The sequence below is a fragment of the Elephantulus edwardii genome, unplaced genomic scaffold (assembly GCF_000299155.1).
Source record: "Elephantulus edwardii isolate Elephantulus edwardi_28Jun2011 unplaced genomic scaffold, EleEdw1.0 scaffold00062, whole genome shotgun sequence".
NCBI classification, from domain to species: domain Eukaryota; kingdom Metazoa; phylum Chordata; class Mammalia; order Macroscelidea; family Macroscelididae; genus Elephantulus; species Elephantulus edwardii.
Window position 1 is genome coordinate 6,868,703 of NW_006399812.1, and position 23,380 is coordinate 6,892,082.

Sequence of the window (23,380 nt, forward strand, 5' to 3'; positions counted from 1 at the left end):
CCTGCTTTCAGCCAAGATCCATCTAACATCAGCTACAATATCTCTAGTACCACGACCCCTTCTAAGCCCAGCCTGGACTTCTAGTAGTTCTCTGTTGATGTGCTGTTCCAGTAGTTTTTGGATAATCTTCAGTAATGTTGCTTGCATGTGAAATCAGTGAGATTGTTCTGTAGTTTCCACATTCTGTTGGGTCACCTTTCTTTGGGATAGGAACAAATATCGTTTACAGAGATTTGGGATTTCCATTCATTCATTATTGCATTTTTCTCCCTGCTCACCCCTTCCCCCAGTTCGCTCTTCTCTTTGAAAAGTAAAAGAAAAAATCCTTCATTGCTATATTTTAAAGGGAACTCTGCTGGTCTAGAGAGTAAGGATCTATGCTGGCAACCTAAAGACAGGTAATTCGAATCCAACACCTGCTCCTTGGGAGAAACATGGGCAATTCCCTCCTGTGTGATTACAGCCTCTGAAAATCCAAGCTGGTCAACTCTGAGTGAGTTCTGGCTGGACGGCACATAACACAGCAGCAACATGTATTTTTAACCAGGATCTTCTAAATTTTTCTTTTTAGATCAGCTTATCAAGATTTTATTTCTTCTGAATTTTGAGTTAAAAAGCTTTCTGCACACTCACCAGAGTTTAAAAAGAATTTACTCTTTTTTTTTTTAAGGATTTGTTTGGTTGGTTTCTCTTTTACATTTAGATTTTCAACCTATTTGGAATTTATTCTTGTATATGATGTAAAGGGAGCTCTGGTGGCCCAGTGGCAAGAAGCTGCACTGCAATCCTGAAGGCACGAGGTTTGAGGCCACCAGCTGCTCTGCAGGAGGATGGGCAATCTCCTCCCATGTGATTAACTGCCTCTGGAAACCCACCAAAGGGTCAGTTGTGGGTTGGTTATGACTCGATGATACTACAAAACAACAATAACATGTGATGTAAAGCATAGGCCTTACTTTATGTTTTTTCCTAAATGGCTACTCAGTTGTGGCAGCACTAAATGTTTTAAAATCTTGACTCAATGGATTGGAATGGCATTTTGGTCATATACCACATTTCCACACACCCAAAGGTCTATTTTTAAGCTTCTGATTCTGTTCCACCAGTATTTTTGTCAATTCATGCACCACAATGTTTTAATTATAGAGTGTTCTGTTGTTACTGTTGTATACCATCAAGTTGGAATTGATCTACAGCTGACCCTTCAGCAGGTTTTCAAAGGCAGTAAATCACATATCATTATAGATCGAGAAAAAGACTGAAATTGTCAACTATTTCATCTTATTAGTATCCACAATCAACACCCTTGGTACCAGCAGATAAGAGATCAGAAAATGTATTGTATTGGCTAAGTCAGCTTTCAGGGACTTCTCCAAATTACTGAGGAGCAGTGATATCATTTTGATGACTAAGGTGCGCCTGATTCAGGCGATGGTTTCCTCAATCACTTGCTATGAATGTGAGAGCTGGACAATGACTAAGGATGACAGAAGAATAATTGATACCTTTGAGTTGTGGTGCTGGAGAAGACTACTAAGTATCCTATGGATAGTCAAAAGAACAAATAGATAAGTATTGGAGGAAAGGTGCAACCAGAGTGCTCCTTGAAGGGAAGGATGAGGGAACTTCATCTCACATATTTTGGACACGTTGCTAAAAGAAGCTATTCCTTGGAAAGGGATGTCATGGAACGAAAAGTGGAGAGTCAGCAAAGGAGAAGGAGGGTTTAAATGACACAAACTGACACTGTGACACCAGCAATGGACTCAAGTGTGTCAGAGATGATGAGGCTGGCACAGGATAGTATCCGGTTTACATCTGTTGTTCATAGGATTGCTATGAGTTGTATTAGACTTGATGGTATCTAACAACAACAAAAATCACACAAGAGGAGACTGCCCATCTTTCTCTTGTGGAACAGCTGGTGGATTCAAACCACACACCTACATTGGCAGTGTAGGTCCTTACCACTAAAGCCATCAGAGCTCCCTATACTTGTTAAGCAAGTCCATCTTTTCATTTTTCTGGCTATTGCATGTTTGTTTTCCCACATGAATTTAGTATCCTCTTGTCTTACTCCATAAAAGAGGTTCTTGAGATTTTACTGGAAGTGCATTCCATTTATAACTGACATTTTTACAGTGGTGAATATTCCTATTTAAGTTCAGGGATAGCTTCCCATTTTTTTCTACTTTTGGAGAAGACTTTTTCCCTAGTCATTGCTATGATGGCTTGGGAAATGGCAAGCACATAAATTGAGCACAATAAATATTTGCCTAAAAATTATATTAAAAAATGTCTATGCTGATTACATACATATTCCTTTTGCTCCTATTTTAAGGTTCACCTCAATTATGTCTAATCAGTGGTTTGGCCCTGAAGATGTGTATGGTTTATTTAGGAAGAAAATGTCATATGCAGCATACTTAAATAACACTGGAGCTCTGGTGGCCTAGTGGGTAAGGAGTTGCACTGTCAACCCCAAAGCAGACATTCTGAATGCACTATCTGATGTGTGAAAGAAAGATGGGCAATTGTCTCCTATGCAACTTATAGTCTCTGAAAACCCACTCGAGGGTCAGCTATTAATTAGTTAATTCAAATTTGACAGCACCTAACATTAACCTTTAATACCAAAATGTTGGAAAATGGTACATATTAAACAGGTTAAGAGACAATATATGCTACACTCAGGTGGCAATATTCTTCACAAATAATAAAAAGGAAAAAAATTAACTATACCTGAAAAGTACAAAAAATCCAAATCAACACAAAACTACAAGCAAAGACAGATATTCTAATAATATCTTCTAGTATTACCTATCTACTAGAGTGGCCGCTGATACTCTTCTGTGTCATAATATCTCACTAATTAATTTTACATCTTTATCAAACGAAAAAAGAAAAAGATGCTGTTACTTGAAATCCAGAGTCTCCTAGAGATAACAATATTACCTTCCATTCTGTTGAGGCTGGAGAATATCTAAGAGGAGCTGTTTAACTTCACTAGGTGACAGCTGATAGAGGTCTAATGCTGGCATGTCTCCACCACGGATCTGTAGCTCATACTTCATAGCATGAATGATCCACCTGAAACAAATCAGAAGTCTGAGTCAATATAGCTCAAAATGAAATCACCTTTTGCTTCTTGCTAAGTCCCTTAACATCACTGATCCAATTAAAGGGGAGTGCTAAGAATCTCTTAGAAATGAGGGAAGATTGAGGCCAAGACAAATGGAGGCCACCAATACGTAAAGGAGACCAGGACCTTTCTACTAAAATGTGAGCAGAGAGAGAGAATATGAGTGTCGTTGTCTGGAGCTCGTTGTTCTTGTGGACGATTATTCACAGAGATCCAATGAAGAAGAGATCAAAACCTTTTCCTACCTTGGGCCAGCCTCATGATCTCCACCATATTGCACTCACTGTGTCAAAATACGTTTCCTTAAGGGTCTTCCTCTCTTTCACTGACCTTCGACTGTACCTAGCATGCCATCTTTTTCCAAGGACTGGTCTCTCCTGACCATATACTCAGCGGTTTCAGCAGTTAAACAAAAGTTGGGTGAAGACTGTGGAACAGACTGTCAATTGTTCATATATAAATTAAAACTGAAGCTAAAGAAAATGGAAACAAGTCCATGAGAGCCAAAATACAACCAGGGGTTTATCCCAGTTGAACTTTAAAACCATTTCAGGGATAGATTTGATGCATTGAAAACCACTGATCAAATTCCAGATGAGTTGTGGGATTTTATCAAGGATGTCACGCATAAGGTAAGCAAGAGGTCATTAAACAGACAAGAAGGAAAAACAATACCAAAATTAACGTCAAAAGAGACTCTGAAACTTGCTCTTCAAAGTCAAGAAGCTAAAGCAAAAAGCAGAAATTATGAAATATGAAAGCAGAACAGGAGATTTTAAAGGGCAGCTTGAGATGATCAAGTAGTATAAGGAAATCTGAAAAAAGCTGCAGTTAGAAAACCAAAAAAGAGTAACACACTTGGCATTTGTTAAGCGGAAAGGGCAGAGGGGAGAGCCTCAAGTCACAATACTGAAGGATTCTATGGCCAATATGCTGAGTATTACAAGAAGCATCAAAAGGAGATGGAAAGAATACAGTCATTAAACAAAAACAAACCAAAAAAATGGTTGAAGCGGAACCGTTTTAGGAAGTAGTCCCTAGAGCTAGCACCTTAAACTTGGACTGATGACAGAAGAATTGATGCCTGGGAGTTGTAGTGTTAGAGAAGAGGACTGAACATCCCATGCACTGACAAGAGAACAAATAGATATGTCTTAGAGAAGGTGCAATCTGTTTTTCAAAGACAAGGATGGTAAAGCTTTATTTCACGTACTTTGGGCATACTGTTAGGAAGGGCTTTTTCCTGGAAAGGGATATCAGGCTTTGGAAAGGTGGAGAATCCGTGAAAGAGAGGAAGACCCTCAGATGAACTGACACAGTGTCTACAGCAATGGGCTCAAGTCTGTCAGTGATGAGGATGGCACAGCCTAGGACAGGGTTCAGATCTGTGTTCACAGAGTTGCTGTGAGTCATATTTGAGTCTATAACACTACAAAAACATAACACATGGTGAGAAAATAAAAGTTTCTTAAAATCATCTATGTTTGGTCTATCTGTTTATAGCAGTGCTATCTCACTATGACAGGTTTTGGTACCAGGCATAGGGTACTGTTCTAATAGATATCTAAAACATGAAAGTGGTTTTAGAATTGGGTAATGAGTAGAGGGTGGAAGATTTTTTAAGTACCTAACAGACTCAGAAGAGGACGTGGAAGGAGGGTATAACTGCTGATGTTAGTGGATCTTGGTGCAAAGTAGAGAGTACCAGAAAGAGGGTCATCGGTGTCTTTTGTAAAGATATTTGGCTATGGAGATAAGACCATACAAAATTATGGATGACACTGTGAAGAATGGAAATCACCGAGCACTTAAATGTTCTCATGTAGGACCTGTATACAGACACAACTGCACTGATAGGCAGTATCATGATGGAAAGAGAAAACACTGAAACTGCCAACAACTTCATCTTACCTGGATACAATTAACAGCCTTGATACCAGCAGTCAGGGAATCAGAAGACATATTGCATTGGGAAAGTCTACAGTCAGGGACCTCTCCAAATAACTGAGGAGTAATGCTGTCAGTCTGAGGACTAAGGTACTGCGGCAGCAAAGTCTCTTATGACACCCTCTAAGAGGAGAAGCAGGAAGTCCTGTGTGGGAACCAGTGCAAACACAAAGTTTTTGGAAATGGTGGAGCTGCAGATCAGTTTGAAGAACTATGACTCACAAAAGAACAAATGCTTCTTGGGGACTGTCAGACTCAAGCTCACCTCGTACCCCAAGTTCTCTGCACATATTCTCAGGCACTGTGATGAAGCCAAAGTTTTGGATGTCCCCCACATGGACATCAAAGTGCTGAAGAAACACAACAAAAATAAGACACTGGTCAAAAGCTGGCCAAGAATGATGATGTCTTTTTTTGCCCTCTGAGTCCCTCATCAGGTAGAGCCAAAGAATCCAGGGTCCAGGCCTGAATAAATCTGGCAAGCTAGCTCCTTTCTGTGCTTAGCCACAATGAGAACATGGTACGTGAGGTGAAGTCCACCATCAAAATCCAAATGAAAAAGGTCTTGTGTCTGGCAGAGCCTGCTGGCCATGTGAAGATGACAGATGATGAACTTGTTTACAACAGCTTTCTGGTTTCACTGCTAAAGAAGAACTGGCAGAATGTCTGGGCTTTGTACATCTCTTATACATCAAAAGTACCACAGACAAGCCCCAGCATCTGTACTAAGATATAGCTCAATAAATTTTACTGTTATTTTAAAAAGTAAAAAAAAAAAAAAAGCCGAACAAAGTGACTCTGCATAGTTTAAAACTAGCAAAGTTTTGTATTATGGTTGTATCCTTTCACCACACTTATTCAATCTATACGTTGAACAAATAATCCGAGAGGCTGGACTATATATACCTCAGTACCAAGATCGGAGGAAGACTCATTAACCAACATTAGGCAGATAATACAAACTTGCTTGCTGAAAACAATGAGAACTTGAAGACTTACTGATGAAGATCAAATACCAAAGATCTTCAGCATGGATTGTGCTTCAACGTAAAGTAAACAAAAATACTCTTAACTGGATTGACAATAAACATAATGATAAACAGAAAAATACCAACAATGTCAGGGATTTAATTGCACTTGGATCCAAAAGTAACACCTTTGGGCACTCTCAGGAAATCAGAGAATGTACTGGGTGAATTCACTGCAAAAGACCTTTTTAGCATTTGGTCCACAGAGCTGTATGGACAAGCTTTTCCTAGCTGTACAATGAGGACACTAATACTTATTTTTTAAAAAAATGTTAAAAATCAAAGATATCACTTTGATGACCAAGGTGTGCCTAGCCCAAGTCAAAGTTTCTTCCACTCCTTTATATGTATATGAGAGCTGGACAATGAATAAGAAACACTGAAGAAAAAATATGAATAGGGATTATCAATAAGGAATAGAGCCAGGATCAGAGTACTTGTGTTGGACCCAGGGTCCTTGTCTTAAGAACCTTTAAACCCAGGAACATTTATGTCAAGATGTGTGGAGATACCCACATGGGATTTCTATGTCAAGACCAGAGACACTGAATTAAAAACGTGATAAGCATCTTTGAGGCAACAAACAGAGAAAGCTTCCTCTAGAACTAGTGCCTGGAATTCAGAATCCTAGCCTTTCAAAACATGAGAGTATGCATTTATTTGTTAAAATGATTCTCTTATAATAGTTCTGTTATAGCAGCACAAGGTAACTAAGACAGTAGAAAACGATATACAACTAGCTGCCAAAATAGAAAATATATAAACTGTAAGTAAATATACACACACACACGGTAAGTAAATACATATATATACTATAAGTAAATAAATATATTTATATGTTAGATCTCTGCAAAGAAGCACACAGAATATAAATAATTCATTTCCAGAAATGGGCTGTAATGCAAATGTCTTTCCCCAGGAATAGTTCGAGGTATAATTCCTTTAGTTTGAAGTTGTTCCCTCATATTATGAGGAGACAGAGGGCTAGGTTTGAAATAAAGGGGCACAATTACTTATAACTTAATTATACTGGCGGAGTGAAGAAAATATTTTAACAAATAAGTTTCAAAAGAACCAAGTAGAATTATATGTACTTAATTTTCTTTTTTAACTTGTGAAGCTTTAAAGGAGCATTCTGCCAATTTCATCTCATTTCATTCATATGCTATATTATGAAGAAAAATTCAGATAAACTAGTTATGAAAACTGAAGGCAACCTTGGAAATAATACCGTGCCTTAGGGAATCAAAGCTCTATGCACTATTAGAAAAAGCCACACAATTTCTTTTTCATGGACAACTCATATGTTTTATCTTACAATTACTGAGTAATAGACTGTACAGCTCATCATCTGGAAAGCATACGTTCTTGACCATGCATACCCTCTAATTCCCAAATGGAAGACCTGTGGCTAAGACCAACAAAAAGGTTAGGTATAGCATCAAATATTGAAGGTGGCAAAGCCACCACACCTAGATATATCAGAATCTTTCTCTTAATATATTTCCTTATAACCTACAAGGCTATTACTGCAAGTACACAGATGGAAAAAATATATAATCAATCAGATTAAGGTTTAGTTTTTTGTTTTATGGGGTTTTTAAAAAACGAAAGATTAGCAAAAAACTAACTCATCCTCACAACACGACATTATTGTCTTTCAGTGTAAAGAATAGTTTTTAAAAAAGAATTAAAAGTTTTGTTCTTCCAGTTGAGGCAGCAATGTTATCAGTCAGGTGTCTATCCCTACTTGCTGGGTTAAATTATACACAAGACACAGGTCTTTGCTCTTTGAGTGTTTACAATTTCACCACCCTCTGCCGAGACAACTTACACCCCTTCTCCCCCCCACCCCCATCTCCCTAAATATTCACTATAGGAAGGTGGACAGACCCTTCCTGATTTTAAACCATGCAGTGTTCCCTTGTTCCATTCAGAGAACAGTTTCTTGGTCTAGGTATAGATTGCATATAAGCACAATTAAGTGTTCTGGGATTCCAGTTTTTCTCAATGTTAGCCATGGCTGCTTGTGATCCACAGAATCAAAATGCCTTTGTATAGTCAACATAACACAGATAGACATTCTTCTGGTATTCATTCTCTGCCTTCAACCAGGATCCATCTGACGTCAGCAACGATACCCCTGGTGGCCTTTTGTGAATCCTGCTTGAACTCAGGAAATTGGCAGTTTCCAGCCCTTTTTGGATGATCATCAGCAATATTTTGCTTGCATGTGATATTGATGGTACTGTTTAATAATTTACACATTCAGTTGGATCACATTTTTTTGAGAATGGGAATAACTATGGATCTCTTCCAGTCTACCACATACCTGTCCTCCAAATTTCCTGTTAGACTAGTTGCATCTGTTACATGAAACATGTCAATCAATATTCCATCTATTCCTGGGGCATCATTTTTTATGCCAGTGTCTTCAGTGCAGCTTGATGATTACTATAGGTACTATATGATAAATATTTACTATGTATTCATTGGTAAGAATAATAAAAATGAGTACTTACAAACAAGGAAATGTTCTATTAAGTGCAAAAGATTATATAGCAGAAATTTTCCAGTTTATTAATTCTATAATCAGCTAAGGAGTCTGGTAACTTAGTGGTAGGGAATTGCATTGTCAATGCAAACGTACACAGTTCAAATCCACCAGCTTCTCTGCAGGAGAAAGACAGGCAATCTCCTCCCATGCAATTTACCACCTCTGAATGCCTGCTGGAGGGTCAGTGATGGGTCAGTTCCATCTCAATGGTACACGACAATCAGCTAAAGAAAAATTGGACTGCTTCTATTTTTTTTTTTTGGTCCAATACTAAGTTTTTAAGGTTCTCATTCTTATTAACTGCATTTAAGCAAAATTGTATTGAAGAATTAGAATTATGAAGGTATATTTATTCTGGGTGATATTTAGAGTTATAAATTGCAGACTTCCTTAAATTAAAAAACCCATCATATTTTAAGTTGTCTTTTGGTTTAGTTGTTTTTCTGTTTTGTTTTGTTTTTTAGGTTATTCTGCATCTAGCATTCCTTTGAAGCAGCTTAGTAGCAGTTAAAGAAATACTGAATTTAAAAATCCAGCTACTTGGGTTTAGGGGTTTTTTCAACAAGCAAAGTAGAGGTAGGAGGTACTATCATAAGTTAAAAATTACTTAAAAAGAGAACAAATGATGTCATCTGTCGATCTTCAGATTTTGCCTAACCAGATGAACATTAAACAGTCACTTTGGGGATAATTAGAGGAACTTGAGCAAATATAAGGTATTAAATTATATTAAGGCATTACTGATAATTTTATTTGCTAAAAAACTTTGTGTTTTTTAAAATCCTTTTTTTACAGATATACATAAACACAAGTGAAATTCAAAATGTTGGGGATTTGCTTTATATTAACAGGAAATAAAAAGCTAAATAAAAAGCCATTTAAATAATGGACATTTAGCAATTTATTATCCCATTATTATACTTAAAAACAATTTCATAGTAAGAAGTAAAGCCAAAAGCTAATAAAGACATTCTTGAATGACAATCCTGTTATTGAGCAGCTGTGCTCTATGGTGTAAGTTATATTTTAAATGAGAACATTACGATTAGCTGTTCAGCTCATTTAATAGAATTAATTTGAGAAAGAAATTACACAGTATATGTAAAGGGGGTTTTGAATTATAAAGGGTCATAAAACGTGTTAGTCAACTCATGTTATTTTAAGTCTCACTCATATTTATGTTGGAGAAAAGTAATATACATATTTAATTAGAACTGGAGTTACTTTTAAGCAATTAACTTCAGGAGGCATCTTGTAAAATTAGCAACATTTTACTTATAAAAGTCTTAACTGTTTAAAATCGTTACTTAAAATATCTTGAGTCATTAAAAGTAACATCTCCTACATACCTCTTTGAAAGCCTTTAATACTATATACAGACAGCTGGAGATAGAAAATGTCTGACTCACCCCCTGCCCAGCTTTCTTTCCAATTATTTACTAAATTTCACCAGTTTGTGTGCAAATTATACAAAACATTGTACTCACTATCCACCAAAGACAGTTGCTTTTTATGCGTTTGAGCATAAAGGGCTACAGCTTATTCATAAATTATCTGTCAGATTCTTAAAACTCATGTATTTATTAGCAAATAAACACTTGCCAAAATAACATTTTACCTTGGAATTCTTCAAAAGAGTGTAAAGGTAAAAAATAGTAAAATAGCTGTAGGGATAAACTACTGAAATAATTCTCAAAATTTAGAGAAAGTGAATTCCTACGTGAGTAACATCAAGTGGCCGAGAGGGTGAGGAGCTGTTCTGCTAGCCCAAGGTTTGGAGATTTGAATCCACCCCCTGCTGTCTGTCAGAAAGATGGGAAACCTCTGAAAACCTGCAGTAGGGTCAGTTCTGAGTCAGTTCTGACTCACTGGAAATGACAGAGAAGCAAGTTAAAACAATGAAAGACATTTTCTATTTTTAAGACTATAAATAACAAAGAGTAATAATATTTTTTAATGTGAAAATTCAACTTTCTACTCTCATTCTCTCTGACAGTATCACAAAACTCAACCTGGCAAATCTTGCATAAAAGCATTTAACGGCTGAGGTGGGTATTATCCCTGGCTTTACTGGCATTAAGAAAGTTGGATAGTGAGTAAGGGATGTGGAAGAAGAATGGATGCCTCTGAATGCGTGGGGAAGAATACCAAATATACCATGGATTGCCAAAAGAACAAATCCATCTCGGAAGCAGCAGAGCCAGAGTGATCCTTAGAAGCAAGGATGGTGAGACTTCGTCTCTCATATTTTGGGTCTGCAACCAAGAGGGTCCAGTCCCTGGAGGAGGACATCATGGCTTTTGATAAAACAGAGTGATGCAGTGGCTGCACTTGAGGACAGCAGAGATCTTGAGGACTGCTCAGGGCAGTGCTCTGCTCCATTCTGTTGCCCACAGGGAGTCAACCTGATAGCCCCTAACAACAAGAGGGTGTAGGGCAGGAAAGCCAATGTAGAACACAGAGACAGGGAAGGTCATCTTTGGATCAGATCTTTTTAAATTTTTTTTAAATTTTATACTGATTTCCTTACAAAGTTTGTATACATTTTTTTCACACCAGATCTTTAAAAATTCAGTTTGTCTAAAGAACCAAGGTGGTAAGGAATTGTGCTGCCAATCCAAAGGATTGTGGTTCAAATCCACCAGCTGCTACACTGGATAAAGATAGGCATTCCTCTCCTGTGAGAGTCACTGTCTCTGAAAACCTGTTGGAGGGTCAGCTGTGAGGAGGCTCCAATTTGATGGTATACAGTAACATGACAAAAACAAATAGGGATATGCTCTACTGGTCAATGAGTAAATGAAGACATGATAGATTTTCCTATTCAACCTTAATATATACAAAGGTTTGATTTCAGGACAATGCGTTCCTCAGAACTGCTGGCAAAGTCTAAAGAGGTAAACTGGTGCTCTCGTATCATACTGAGAATAAGCTTATCCTTCTAAAAAATCTTCTTGGTGTGAAGTTGGTAAACTATTGTGTGTACTAGCAGGTTTCTTTCCAACAGGCCTCAATTAAGGAAAGAAAAATGAAATAAGAAATTGCAGATAAACAGAAATCTGACATCATTGGTAAACCAGAATGGCCAACATTTTCTAAAGAGTATCATAAACAACAGCACTGATACACAGCAAGAAATTCTGGGGCTCTTCCAAGATAATAAGGATTTGCTAAGTTTGCTGTTAAATTCTATGTTCAAGCATAAACTACTGATTGTACAAGCACTTCAGTAAGCCCTGTGATAGGGGATATGACAGCAGTACCTGTAACAGGAGACGGAAAGGTGCAAGAAGAATTTCTATTTGATTCATATTAACACAAAGAGGGTGGAATTTGATAAGGAAAATTGGACTTCTTATTTTATAACAAGAAAACAATGGTTCGCTCATTCTACCCTTGATATCAATAATAACATAAGAGGTGAAGAATTCTATTATTTCATCTCCAGACCTGGTATTAAATGTCAAAAGCAAAGACCTGTGAATGAATATCAGAACCATGCTAATGAACTCAGAGCTGCAATTATCTCCTCTTTTTCTTTTATTGCACAAGCTAAGTTACCGTCCAGTGACTGTGACACCAGTGGCCTTCGTTAAGCACCAGATGTGTGAGCCACAGTTGCAGCTACAGGCATCAGAGGACACGGCATGCCTGGATCATAATTGCTTACAGAGGATGTTCTGGCAGTTTGAAAAGCAGAGATGAAAAAGGACTGATAACATATATCCGCAGGGTTATCTCCCACGAAAGCCTGACTGACAGGCGTGGGGCAGAAAGCAGTTGATTGGAGGTCTTTACAGTAATGGGCCTGTCAAGAACTTGATCTATTTCAACGTGAAAACCGGAGCACAAATCAATAATGAGACAGCAAATCAAATCATTATCAGGCTAGAATACCATTCCTGTGAGCAGGTTAATTTTGTTCACTGGAGTGCCTGAGAGCTATAAAAGGGAGAAATTGCACTGACAGGATTAACCTTGGGGGAAAAAAGAAAAAGACGGTGTTCAAAGCAAATGAGGCAGTGGGTGATCTAAATAAGTTAAAAAAACACAAACCTCAGGAAGAAATACTCAAATGAAGGTAAAAAAGAACACATGATACAGGAAATCTCCGAGCTATGTTCGTGAATAAGGGAAAAATGCTCTACGTCCATCCAGTTAACGCTGGCATTTCAGGACACACGCTGGGAAAAATACAGCTTAACAATCAATCACATACTGAAATGGCAAAAATTAGTAAAAAACGGGATGAGAATAAGTTGGTAACTCTTTATTGTCCTAGTAGCAAGTTTGTTTTTTTAAAAAAGAATGTATTTTATAACCTCCTTCCTGATTTTTTTTTTCAATTAATCACTATAACAGAAACTGCAACAAGTTCAACAGTTCATTAAGATACTTTATAGTCAAGGATCTATAAAGGTATCATTTGCTCACTTTAAGGAAACTTTAAAATTTCAGGGATCAATCTAAGTTTTGAAAACTAACAGGCAGAAAACAACAAATGTATGTGTTTGGGGAGTAGAAGTTTTTGGGATAATGCATCATAAAGTAGAGAATCTCCTAAAAATAAGTGGGTCTCAAACACAAGTTAATAAAAACTCCAAAAGCCGGAACAGTAAACTCACTGCGGTTGAGTCAGAAGCGACTCCTGGCTGACCCTCCAATGGGTCTCCGAGGCTGTAAACTGGAGGGAGGAGGAGATGGCCCATCTTCTCCGACGGAGTCACTGGCAGATGCAAACTGCCAGAGAAGAGGTGAAATCTGGATTGGCCACACAATTCCCTACAGACCAAGTCACCAGAACGCCTTCAAATACAAGACAGGGGACCTCAACTGACCAAATGTAACAACAGTGGCTGCAGCAACTGGCTTGAGTATATCAGAAAGGATGAGGAAGGTACAGGATAGGACAAGGTTCAGATCTGTTGTTCAGAGGGTTTCTATGAGTCATAGTAGATTCAACGACACTGAACAACAAGTAAAGAGGCACACTGTCCTTTATGTTCCTAAATTCCCCTGTCATTAGTAAGGAGTCCTTTGGTAGCACAGAACCTGCAGAAGACAAAGATAAAACTTGGTGGTTCAAATCTACCTGGAAGAATGTCAGAAGAAAAGGGCTCTAATTTACTTGGAAGAGATCACAGTCATTGAAAAACCTACAGACACAATTCTGTGCATAAGCCCACAGGGCTGTCTTTGGTCAGAATTAACTGAATGTCAGTGAGGCTTAAGACAATTCACTAGGCCTAAGCAACAGTAAACATTCAGGTAATTATTTATTGAGCATTTTCAATGAGCTCTGGTGGTCTAGTGGTAAAAAGTTGTGCTGATAGTCCAAAGACATGCAGTTTGAATCCATCAGCTGCTTCTTGGGAGAAAGACTATCTCATACCACGCAATTCACTGCCTCTGAAAACCTGCCAAAAGGTCAGCTATGAGTTCTGACTCAAATGGTACACGACAATAACATACAGACATGGGCAGGATGTAATAGAAGATCAAATTCCTGCTTTTAACGCTATGAATTTCTTAAGGATTTCTCCCCAACTTAACATATCCCTGTTTCTATTGTTGTTAGGTGTCACTGACTTGACTATGACAGCAGCCCTATGAACAACAGCCCCGAACCTTGCCCTATCCTGTGCCACCTTCATGGCCACTGATATGCTCGAACCCATTGCGTCAATTCACCTACTTGAAGAGCTGGCTCTCTTTCTCTGACTCCACATCTTTCACAGCATCACGTCTTTTTCTATCTGGTCCCTCCTGATAACATAACAAAGTATGCGATGCTTTGTTTCACCAGCCTTGACTCGAAGGACACCCTCACTTCACTTCCTCCAAGATAGACCTGTTTGTTTTCTGGCAGTCCATGGGATATTCCATATTCTTGTCCAATACCATATTTCAAACCACATTCTTCATCTGTCATCCTTCTTCACTGGCCAACTTTCAGGTGTATTGGACACATCTAGCTGCATAGAAGCTGGTACTATTATCAAACTGTGATATCTACATAAGATAGATATCAATAGTAATATAATGTCACAATCTACCATGCGTTTCAGGATAGAGAATAATCAATTCTTTAAATAATTTTCTTAAAATGAGATAATTTCATGGTATTAAGTCACATGTTGCCATACTGCTTCTATTCTTTTGGGTGATACACAGATCAAGGGAAAAGAGTATTATATTATTTCTCATAGAAAGCACTGAATCTATAGAATATCAGATTTATAAATAGGAAGAAAACTGGTTTTAGAATAAATTAATTATATATTCTTTCCATGAAGAGAAAGAAGTTTCAGGTCACATGTAAATGCAAAAACAGAGAATACACTGGATTTTTAAAGAGGATACACATCAGTCTAAAATGCTGAATAAACAATAAAGGAAAATCTCCTGGAGACTGAAAAGCAGGGCACTGTAAAATCTTGAGAAACTGTTAACCTTTACTCTGAAGGCTTTTTTCAGAAAGCTGCAAGGATGACTTCTACTTAGCGATCTTCTCCCAACTGGAATATTTATTACAAAGGCCGTGCTTGGGAAGAATTATAACCTACACTTCTCAGTCTGTCTCAGAGAAATGCCTGAGTCTGTAATAATAAAGGATTATCAATACCTTATTTGGGTACAGAGAATAAAAATTCATTCAGAAACAATTCACATGAAAGACTTATTTCTGTATCTGCATCCACATATGAAGCAAAAGTTTAGAGGTGAAAAGTATTAGAGAAAATAGAGACTGAACAAATCAGAGTATGAATTAGGTCTTATAATTGGAATACCTCCAAAGCTTGGAAAGAAACAATCATAAGGCCCGGCAGCGCGGAAAATGAAGATCAAGTTCTGTGGATATTAATCTGTAAAGACCTATAATCTTTTTTTTATGATTTTTAAAATGGATTTATTTTTTCTTGAAAAACAGAATTAAGCAAACTTGATGGTGATGGTGATGATGACAGCAAGAACGATGCCAACTGACATTCACTGGGTATTTTTGTTAGCTGCCATCAAATGACATTATGTACAAAAAGCCCAAACACTGCCCTATCCTGAAATTATTGCTATGTCTGAGCCACTGTTGCAACTACTTCACCTCTTAGTGCGGAGGATCTTCCTATTTTTCACGGAACCTCTATTTTAGCAGGCATGAGGTCCTTCCAAGGACTGCTTTTCTTCCCAAGATGCTGAATTATGTAAGATGAAGTCTCACTATCCTTGCTTTTAAGGAACATTCTGACTGTATTTCTTCCAAAACAGATTTCTTTATTCTTCTGGCAGACTGTAACAATGACCAACACTGTCATTCAAAAGAGACCTGTAACCTTAAGGACATTAGTGAGGTGCCGTTGGGTCGAGTACCACTCGCTGAGTCGAGGACCACAAGTAATACGAACAACCGATCTGAACCCTGCCCTATCCTGTGCCATCCTCATAATCTCTGATACACTTAATCCGAATGCTGCGGTCAATCCTCCTGGTTGAAGCTCTTCCTCTCTTTTGCCATCCCTCCAGAACCAATACACCAGGTGACATGCTAGGGTTCAAAGGGTTCTTAGGATTCACAGGGTCAGCGAAATAGATGAAGACCCTCAATGAGATGGAATGACATGGTGACCGTCAGAAATGATGAGGATGGCACAAGATAGAACAGGGTTCAGATCTGCTGTTCATATGAGCACTATGCATCATACTCAACAGTACCGAACAACACAAAAGACGATGAAAACCTCAGGTTTCACAATCCTGAGAACAGAACTAAATGGTACCAGGCTACCATGATTGACCACTCCAAAACGACTGCAGTATCATGCTTGGACAAAGTAGAGGAAAACACAAAAACAACAAATGCCCATACTTACTGACCTGATAGACTCTGATGAAACCTCGAGACTTAGTCACCTTTTGAAACTGGAAGAAAATTCACCATCATGGTTCAAGTTTCAGCCAAACAACAAACAGACCTATCGTGTTAACAATAAAACCAGGGAGCCCCTGATGCTCTAGAATAAACTACATAAAGTCAAAAGGGCAAGGACAAAGCATGAAAGGCATGAAGGGGTAAGACAGATGGAGTCATGGAAGTGAGAATCACCTGAAGGATGTGGGAATGGTATGGCCACCTTCTGGGTATTATGATTAATGTTCTAAAACAAAATGTATATGAACAGCTGAAGGGAAAACCAATTTACTTTGTGAACCATCACTCAAATTGCAACAAGAACAACAAATTCTTACTGGGAAATATTTTTCTATGTAGGTATAGGATTTTACTTTTTTTCATATTTAAAGAAATTATTTTATACTGGTTTACTTACAAAATTTGTATACATTATCTTTCACACCAGATTTTAACAAAGAAGTAAGAGAGAAAAAAGGAAAAATTCATGCATAACCAGAAGAGGACAACATTGATGAATGGGACCTTCTAAAGATTAAGTCCCTGTGGGCATCAAAACCTTTTTCCAGTAAGGTGAAAAGAAAACTTACTAACTGGGAAGAAAACATTTGGCAATGACACCTCAGACAAAGATCTCAGAATAAAAGTTCACAGAATTCCACAGGGTGTCCACAAGAAAAAGGCTGCATTACAGAACGGGCACAAGATATGGAAAGACTGCTCAGAGAGGAAGAACTTCAGATGACCAACAGACACATGAAGAAATGCTCAAAATCACTGGAAATCAGAGAGATGCAAATCAAAATAACAATGAGAAATTATCTCACCCCAGTGACAGTGGCAAAGTTAAACAGGACAGTAAGTAATAAATGTTGGAGGGGATGTGGAGAGAGTGGAACTCTGATACACTTGTTGGTGGGATTGTAAAATGGTACTACCATTCTGGAAGGCAGTTTGACATTTACTTAAAATGCTGAATAGAGATTCCATATGACTCAGCACTTCCAATGCTAGAAATAAACCCCAAGGAAAACAGACCTGAGACAAATGGATATAGAGACACCAATGTTCATAACAGAATTATTTACAATAGCAAGAACATGGAAACAGCCTAAATATCCATCAACAAGTGACTGGATTGAGAAAATGTGGTACAGTCACAAGGTGGAATACTATCTGGCACTCAAGAAGAATGACTTTAAAAAGCACTATATAACACAGGAGAGGATAGAACACATTATGCTGAGTGAACTAACTCAGGCTTTTAAGGACAAATACTTCAGAAGACCATTACTGTAAAATCATAAAGATAATAAGATGTGTACGGATATCCAAGGAGGGAATGGGGGATAAGGGACCTGAGTTTGGTGGGTAGAGGAGGGAGTGAAGGAATTGGGAAAGATCCAGTAGGGATCTGAAAACATGATGTGACAGATTGTAGTGGTTACTTTTATAAGACACAATGTATGGGAAGGAATGATTGTAAGAAATATAATGGGAATGGAGGTGGTGGTGGGGGGAATACAACAAAACACAACAGCCCAATGACAACAACAAAATTTTTTAAAAGTGGTAGAACCAGAATTTGATTCTAGATTGTACTCATCAGGTAGCCAGGTCTGTGCTTCCATCCACTTCTAGACGAAACAGCGTAAGCCAGGCAGGACATTTATTGGATGCTGACGAGGTGCTGAGTCCAGGCACTCTCACGTGCATGAACTCTGGGATTCTCTCCCTTTTACTGTCTCCTGACAGTGTCTGTATCAACCGATTAGCATCTGGTCCCATTTCAGCTCAACAACCAGTTCCTCAGGGAAACCTTGGATTCCTCCAAGTAGACTGGACCCTGTGATCGGACGACATGGCTGCCCTGGCTGTCTTTCTATTGTCTTTCTATGGCTTAGCAGTGTTTGCTCACCTGATTATTTAGTAAATGCTTCTTTTCCTGACCAAACTCTCAATCAGTGCTGTCCAACAGAACTTTGAGACAATATGAATATATCTTCTATCTATCCTATCAATTTAGTAGCCACTTGCCATAGTAGTATATGACTGAGAAAGAAAGATGTTGTTATGTTCCATCGAGTCACCTGTGACCCATAGCAACCCTATCTATGTACGGCAGCTCTGAAGCCTGCCCTGTCGTAAGCCAGTCCCTTATATAAAAAAAATAGAATGAAAAATTCACCTGAACTATAGTATAATTGAAACCAGGATTCAATTTAGTTTGTAGCATTGTGCTTCTATCCTAAAGGCATACAGACATATAACCAATTTTATTTCTTCCATATCCCAACCACTACCTATTCTTAGGCATCCCTCTATATTATTTTGAGGCCAATCTATCTATAAATATTTCAGTGAATATCTCTAAGACTTATTATTTAAAAATATAAATGGCATTATTGCACAGAAATAACAATAGGATTTTCATGTGCCTAATATTTTTGCCACGCATTTTATTTCATCACTGGCTTCATAAATTGTTCATAAATTTATTGCCATCAAGTCAGAACCAACTCATAGCTGACTCTACATTCAGTTTCTGAAGCTGTGTATTTCTCCCTCAGAGTCACTGGAAGATAGAAACTGCCAGAAGCAGGGCTTTGGCATGTGAGGAACCCCTGATACATTGGGCATCTGTTAGGTTTCTCTCTGCGCTCAGGTATTGTTTGACTCCTTTATAATTAGGGCGTACTCTTCATGCTTTTTCTTGCACTCAGATACTTAAAAAGAAATAAAGCACTGACACTTTGTTAGGCGAGGCTAGAGATGTTCAGAAACTTACTCAAGTTTACTCAGAGGGTAAATGACAGTCAACACTTCAACTCAATTCGTTTGGGTCTCAGAACAAGGTTAAGTTTCCCTACATTATACTACCTCATAACATTTTTTTTTATTAAGGATATCATCAGAGCCTTAACTTCATTGTCTCTTCTAAATGGAACACATATGATTTCAAAGAATGAAAAATACAGAATACTCTTAAATGGACCAAATTCTTTTTTTAATATGTCTACTTCCACTCCAGTATTATTACTGACAGTCTTGTGGTTATCCATTTTTATTTACAGAAATCTTTCTAAGTATTAATGTTATACATGATGTATCCATTTAAATCCCAGGAGTTTGATTTTACTAGACAATACTATTCCTTCATTATATCTAACCTAGAAATTAAACAGACAGGAGGATCCTTTTCAACTACCACTAGATGTTCTTCAGTGGCTTGGGGGAAAGATACACTTTCCTGGATACCCCACTCAATCTGTGGCAACACTTTACTCATGAGCGACTGAGTCTTCAGGACAACAATTTGAACAATTTTCTTTATGTAAAATGAAAAGGAGTTCACTCACCCAATGCGTATTTTCAGCATGCCACTGAATAACTCGGGATTATTGGAGATAATCCACCCAATGTGGATGACCAGCTCCTGCTGAATGACCGCTTCCCTCTCATCGTGAGTGTTGCACTTATAATAGATAATGTTCTTAATCACTCTTGGAGACAAAGGGTTGGAGATAACCTCTTCTTCGTGGCCAAAGGCACCCAGAGTTACCTAGGAGTAGCATAATTGTATTGTAAAAATCTCCTAGCTACTGAAAAATGAAAGAAATGAAAGTCAAGGCTCAGGATGACTGGCAGATGGAAATTACACAGCAAGGGAATTAGGCAGAATAACTGTTCTTGCTATTTATTAAAATGACTTTCAAAGCGGGACTCCCACTGGAGTTCACAATGGTTCATGGTCTAGTCTAAGATTTAAGGGCAGGTGAGGGGCCCAGTTAGGGGAGCAGAGGTTAGTGCATAAAAGATGGGAAGGAATACAAATAACTGTTAAGATGAAATGATTCTCAATGACTTTAATACTAGAAACTCCCCCGAGAACCTAAAAGACATTGAATAGTTTTTACTTTACTGCCCACAATTATCACACATTTCTCTTATTTGAGAGATATTTTTCCTTTATTTTCTCATATGAAACTTTGAACATCATAACTTTTTCAAAGGCAGGTCCTAGGTCATGTTTCTGGTGCTGCTCCTGTTTCCCCTGGCATTACACTAGGTACCCCCAAACCCAACCCAATGCTGCTCACTCAATTTCAACTCACAGAGACCCTCTGAAGACAGAGTATAATTGTTCCAAGGATTTCTAAGACAGTCAACTGTGCACAAGCGGACTGCCATATTGTTTCCCCACTGAGCAACTGGTGAGTTTGAACTGCAGAGCTTGAGGTGAGCAGCAGAGCTCTTTAACCCCTGTACCACCCGTTTGTTGATGTATCTTTCCATTATTCAGGGTCTAAGTGATGTTGCCCACAGGTCTGGGGAGGGAGAGAGTAGAGGAAAATGACAAAGAAAGCTTAAAGCAAAGAGTGTGATGGAAGCTGACAGGAGGACTATCCTGGTCTTTCTCTTCTCTCTACACTTGGTATTTTGCCCACAGCCCCTCTTACCTCCTCCTGTCTCTCTCCATCTTTTTTTTCATGTTACAAGAGGCAAGAAAAAGACTACCTTAACTAGAGACTCTCGTCTTTTTAGGCATAAGGGAAGAGACAAGAAAATGGGGTCCTTTCTTCAAATTTTGTGATTTGAAGAGAGAAAATGGAGAACCACTGGTGTATTCTGTGACAGGGCACAAATCTGTCCAAATACAATGACTTTTATTAACAGGACAGTGTGTGAAGAATAAACAGAAGGCACAATGGAAGCACTGATGGCTAAACCACTGTCCTACGTCAGGGGTCATTTTAGGTGTCATTGAGTTGACTATGACTAAGTTGACTATGACCCATGAACAAAAACTCTGAACCTTGCTCTATCCTGTACCATCCTCATGATCTCAAATACATTGACGCCCATCAGTGTGGTCACTGTGATAATCCATCTTGTTCAAAGTCTTTTTCTCCTTCACTGACTCACCCCTTTTCCAAGCATGATGTCCTTCTAAGAGCTGGTCCCTTCTGACAACATGTCAAGGTGAGATGACGTTTCACCATCTTTGCCTCTAATGAATGGCCTGGCTGCACTTCTGAGATTTGTTTGTTCTTTTGGAAAGGCATCTATACTTTTTCTGTCATCCTTATTTATTGTCCAAATTTCAGCTGCATAACAAGTAACTGAAAATACTCTGGCTTGAATCAAGCACAACTTAAGTCTTCAAACTGGAAGACTTTGGAGAGGTCCTTGGCAGCAGATTTTCCCGATACAACACGTCTTTTGATTTCTTGACTGCTGTTAGCATGGATGTTGTGGATCCAAATAAAATGAAATCCTGTACAACCTCAATCTTTTTGCACTCTATCACAATGTTGCCAATTGGTTGGTCCAGTGGTGAGGGTTTTTCCTTCCTTGAAGTTGAGATACAATTTATATTGAAGGCTATAGTCTTCAATCTTCTGCAGCATCTATTTCAACTCTACTTTCAGCCATCAAGGTTGTGTTATCTGTATAATGCTATTTGATTAGTCTTCCTCTAATCCTGATGCCACATTATTCTTCATAGAGTCTAGCTTCTTGAATAATCTGCTCAGTTTACAGACTGAAAAGGTATGGAGAAAGCATACAACCTTTAAAAATACTTCTGATTTTGAAGTAAGCACTTTTCTCTTATTCTATTCAGACAATAACTTCTTGGTCCAGGTCTAGGTTTCAGAGGAGCACAATTCAGTGTTCTTGGATTCTCATTCTTCTCATGTTAAGCATAATTTGCTATGATTCACACAATCAACTGTTTTTGCATAGTCAATAAGACAAAGATAAACATTTTTCTGATATTTTCTGCTTTTAACCAAGACCTATCTGATATCAGGAATGTTATACTCATGACATAGCCTAACTGAATCTAGATTGAATTTCTGGACATTCTCTGTGGATATACTGTTCTACTTGTTTTTAAATAATCTTTAGCAAGATTTTGCTTGCATGTGATATTAATGACATCATTCAATTAATTCTGTTGGCTCACCTTTCTTGGGAATAAGTATAAATAGTGACCTCTTCCAATCAGTCAGCTAGCTGTCCTCCAAAGTAAGCATGTCCAGGGCATCTGTTTGCTGAAACATGTCAACTGGAATTTTGTCAATTTCTGGGGCCTTATTTTTCACCAATGCCTTCAGTACAGCTTAAATGTCTTCTTTCATTACCATTTCTTCTGGGACATACGTTACTTTCTGAAATGGTTCTGTGTCCACCAATCCTTTGGGTAGAGTGATTCTGTAGTCCTTTTATCTTCTTTTGATGTTTCCTTCACCATTCAAGATTTTGCCCAGCAAATCCTTCAGTATTGCAAAGCAGTACTTTCATTGCTAAAGTGGCACGTTAAACCCAAGTTAACCCAAATACTGAAAGCTGCATTTTCAGTCCTTTTTTTTTTAACAAAAAAGTAGACTCTTGACAGTAAATGGCAGTAGAATCTAGTCATAGAGCTGCACCTCTAGCCTCACAGTCTTTCCAAGCTCTTCTAGTGACTTTCCCTGGGAGACTGGGAGTATGTGCTCTGATAAGCAATAATCCAGTCACAGCCTCAGGTCTGTACCATGGGGAGTAAAATCATAGGATCACAGGCTCAAGGCCCCTCTAGATATTGTAAAGAATTGAAGAGACAAACACTAACCTAGCCCCTCAACAACTGTCAAGTGCCAGTGACATTAAAGACCTCTAAAAACGTGTGAATGCTCATATGTAATAGAATTTGCTATATGCTCATTTTAGGGGACTAAAATCCAAGGAATTTAGCTTTCATAAAATTTCTCATTTTTCTTCAAGGACTAATATGGTGGGGGGGAACCCTCAAA

At 38.2% G+C, this 23,380-nt stretch overlaps 1 protein-coding gene across 2 annotated transcripts in view; it reads right to left on the minus strand.

Moving 5' to 3' along the window:
- The window catches only part of PHKB (phosphorylase kinase, beta), a 206,318-nt gene that overhangs the window by 12,997 nt on the left and 169,941 nt on the right, over window positions 1-23,380 (minus strand). For both annotated transcript variants that reach the window (XM_006887813.1, XM_006887814.1), the window contains exons 26-27: window positions 19,940-20,142; window positions 2,956-3,090 (exon numbers count right to left, since the gene is read on the minus strand). In XM_006887813.1, coding sequence (XP_006887875.1) covers window positions 2,956-3,090; window positions 19,940-20,142 — 338 coding nt within the window. The remainder of the gene's footprint in view (window positions 1-2,955; window positions 3,091-19,939; window positions 20,143-23,380) is intronic.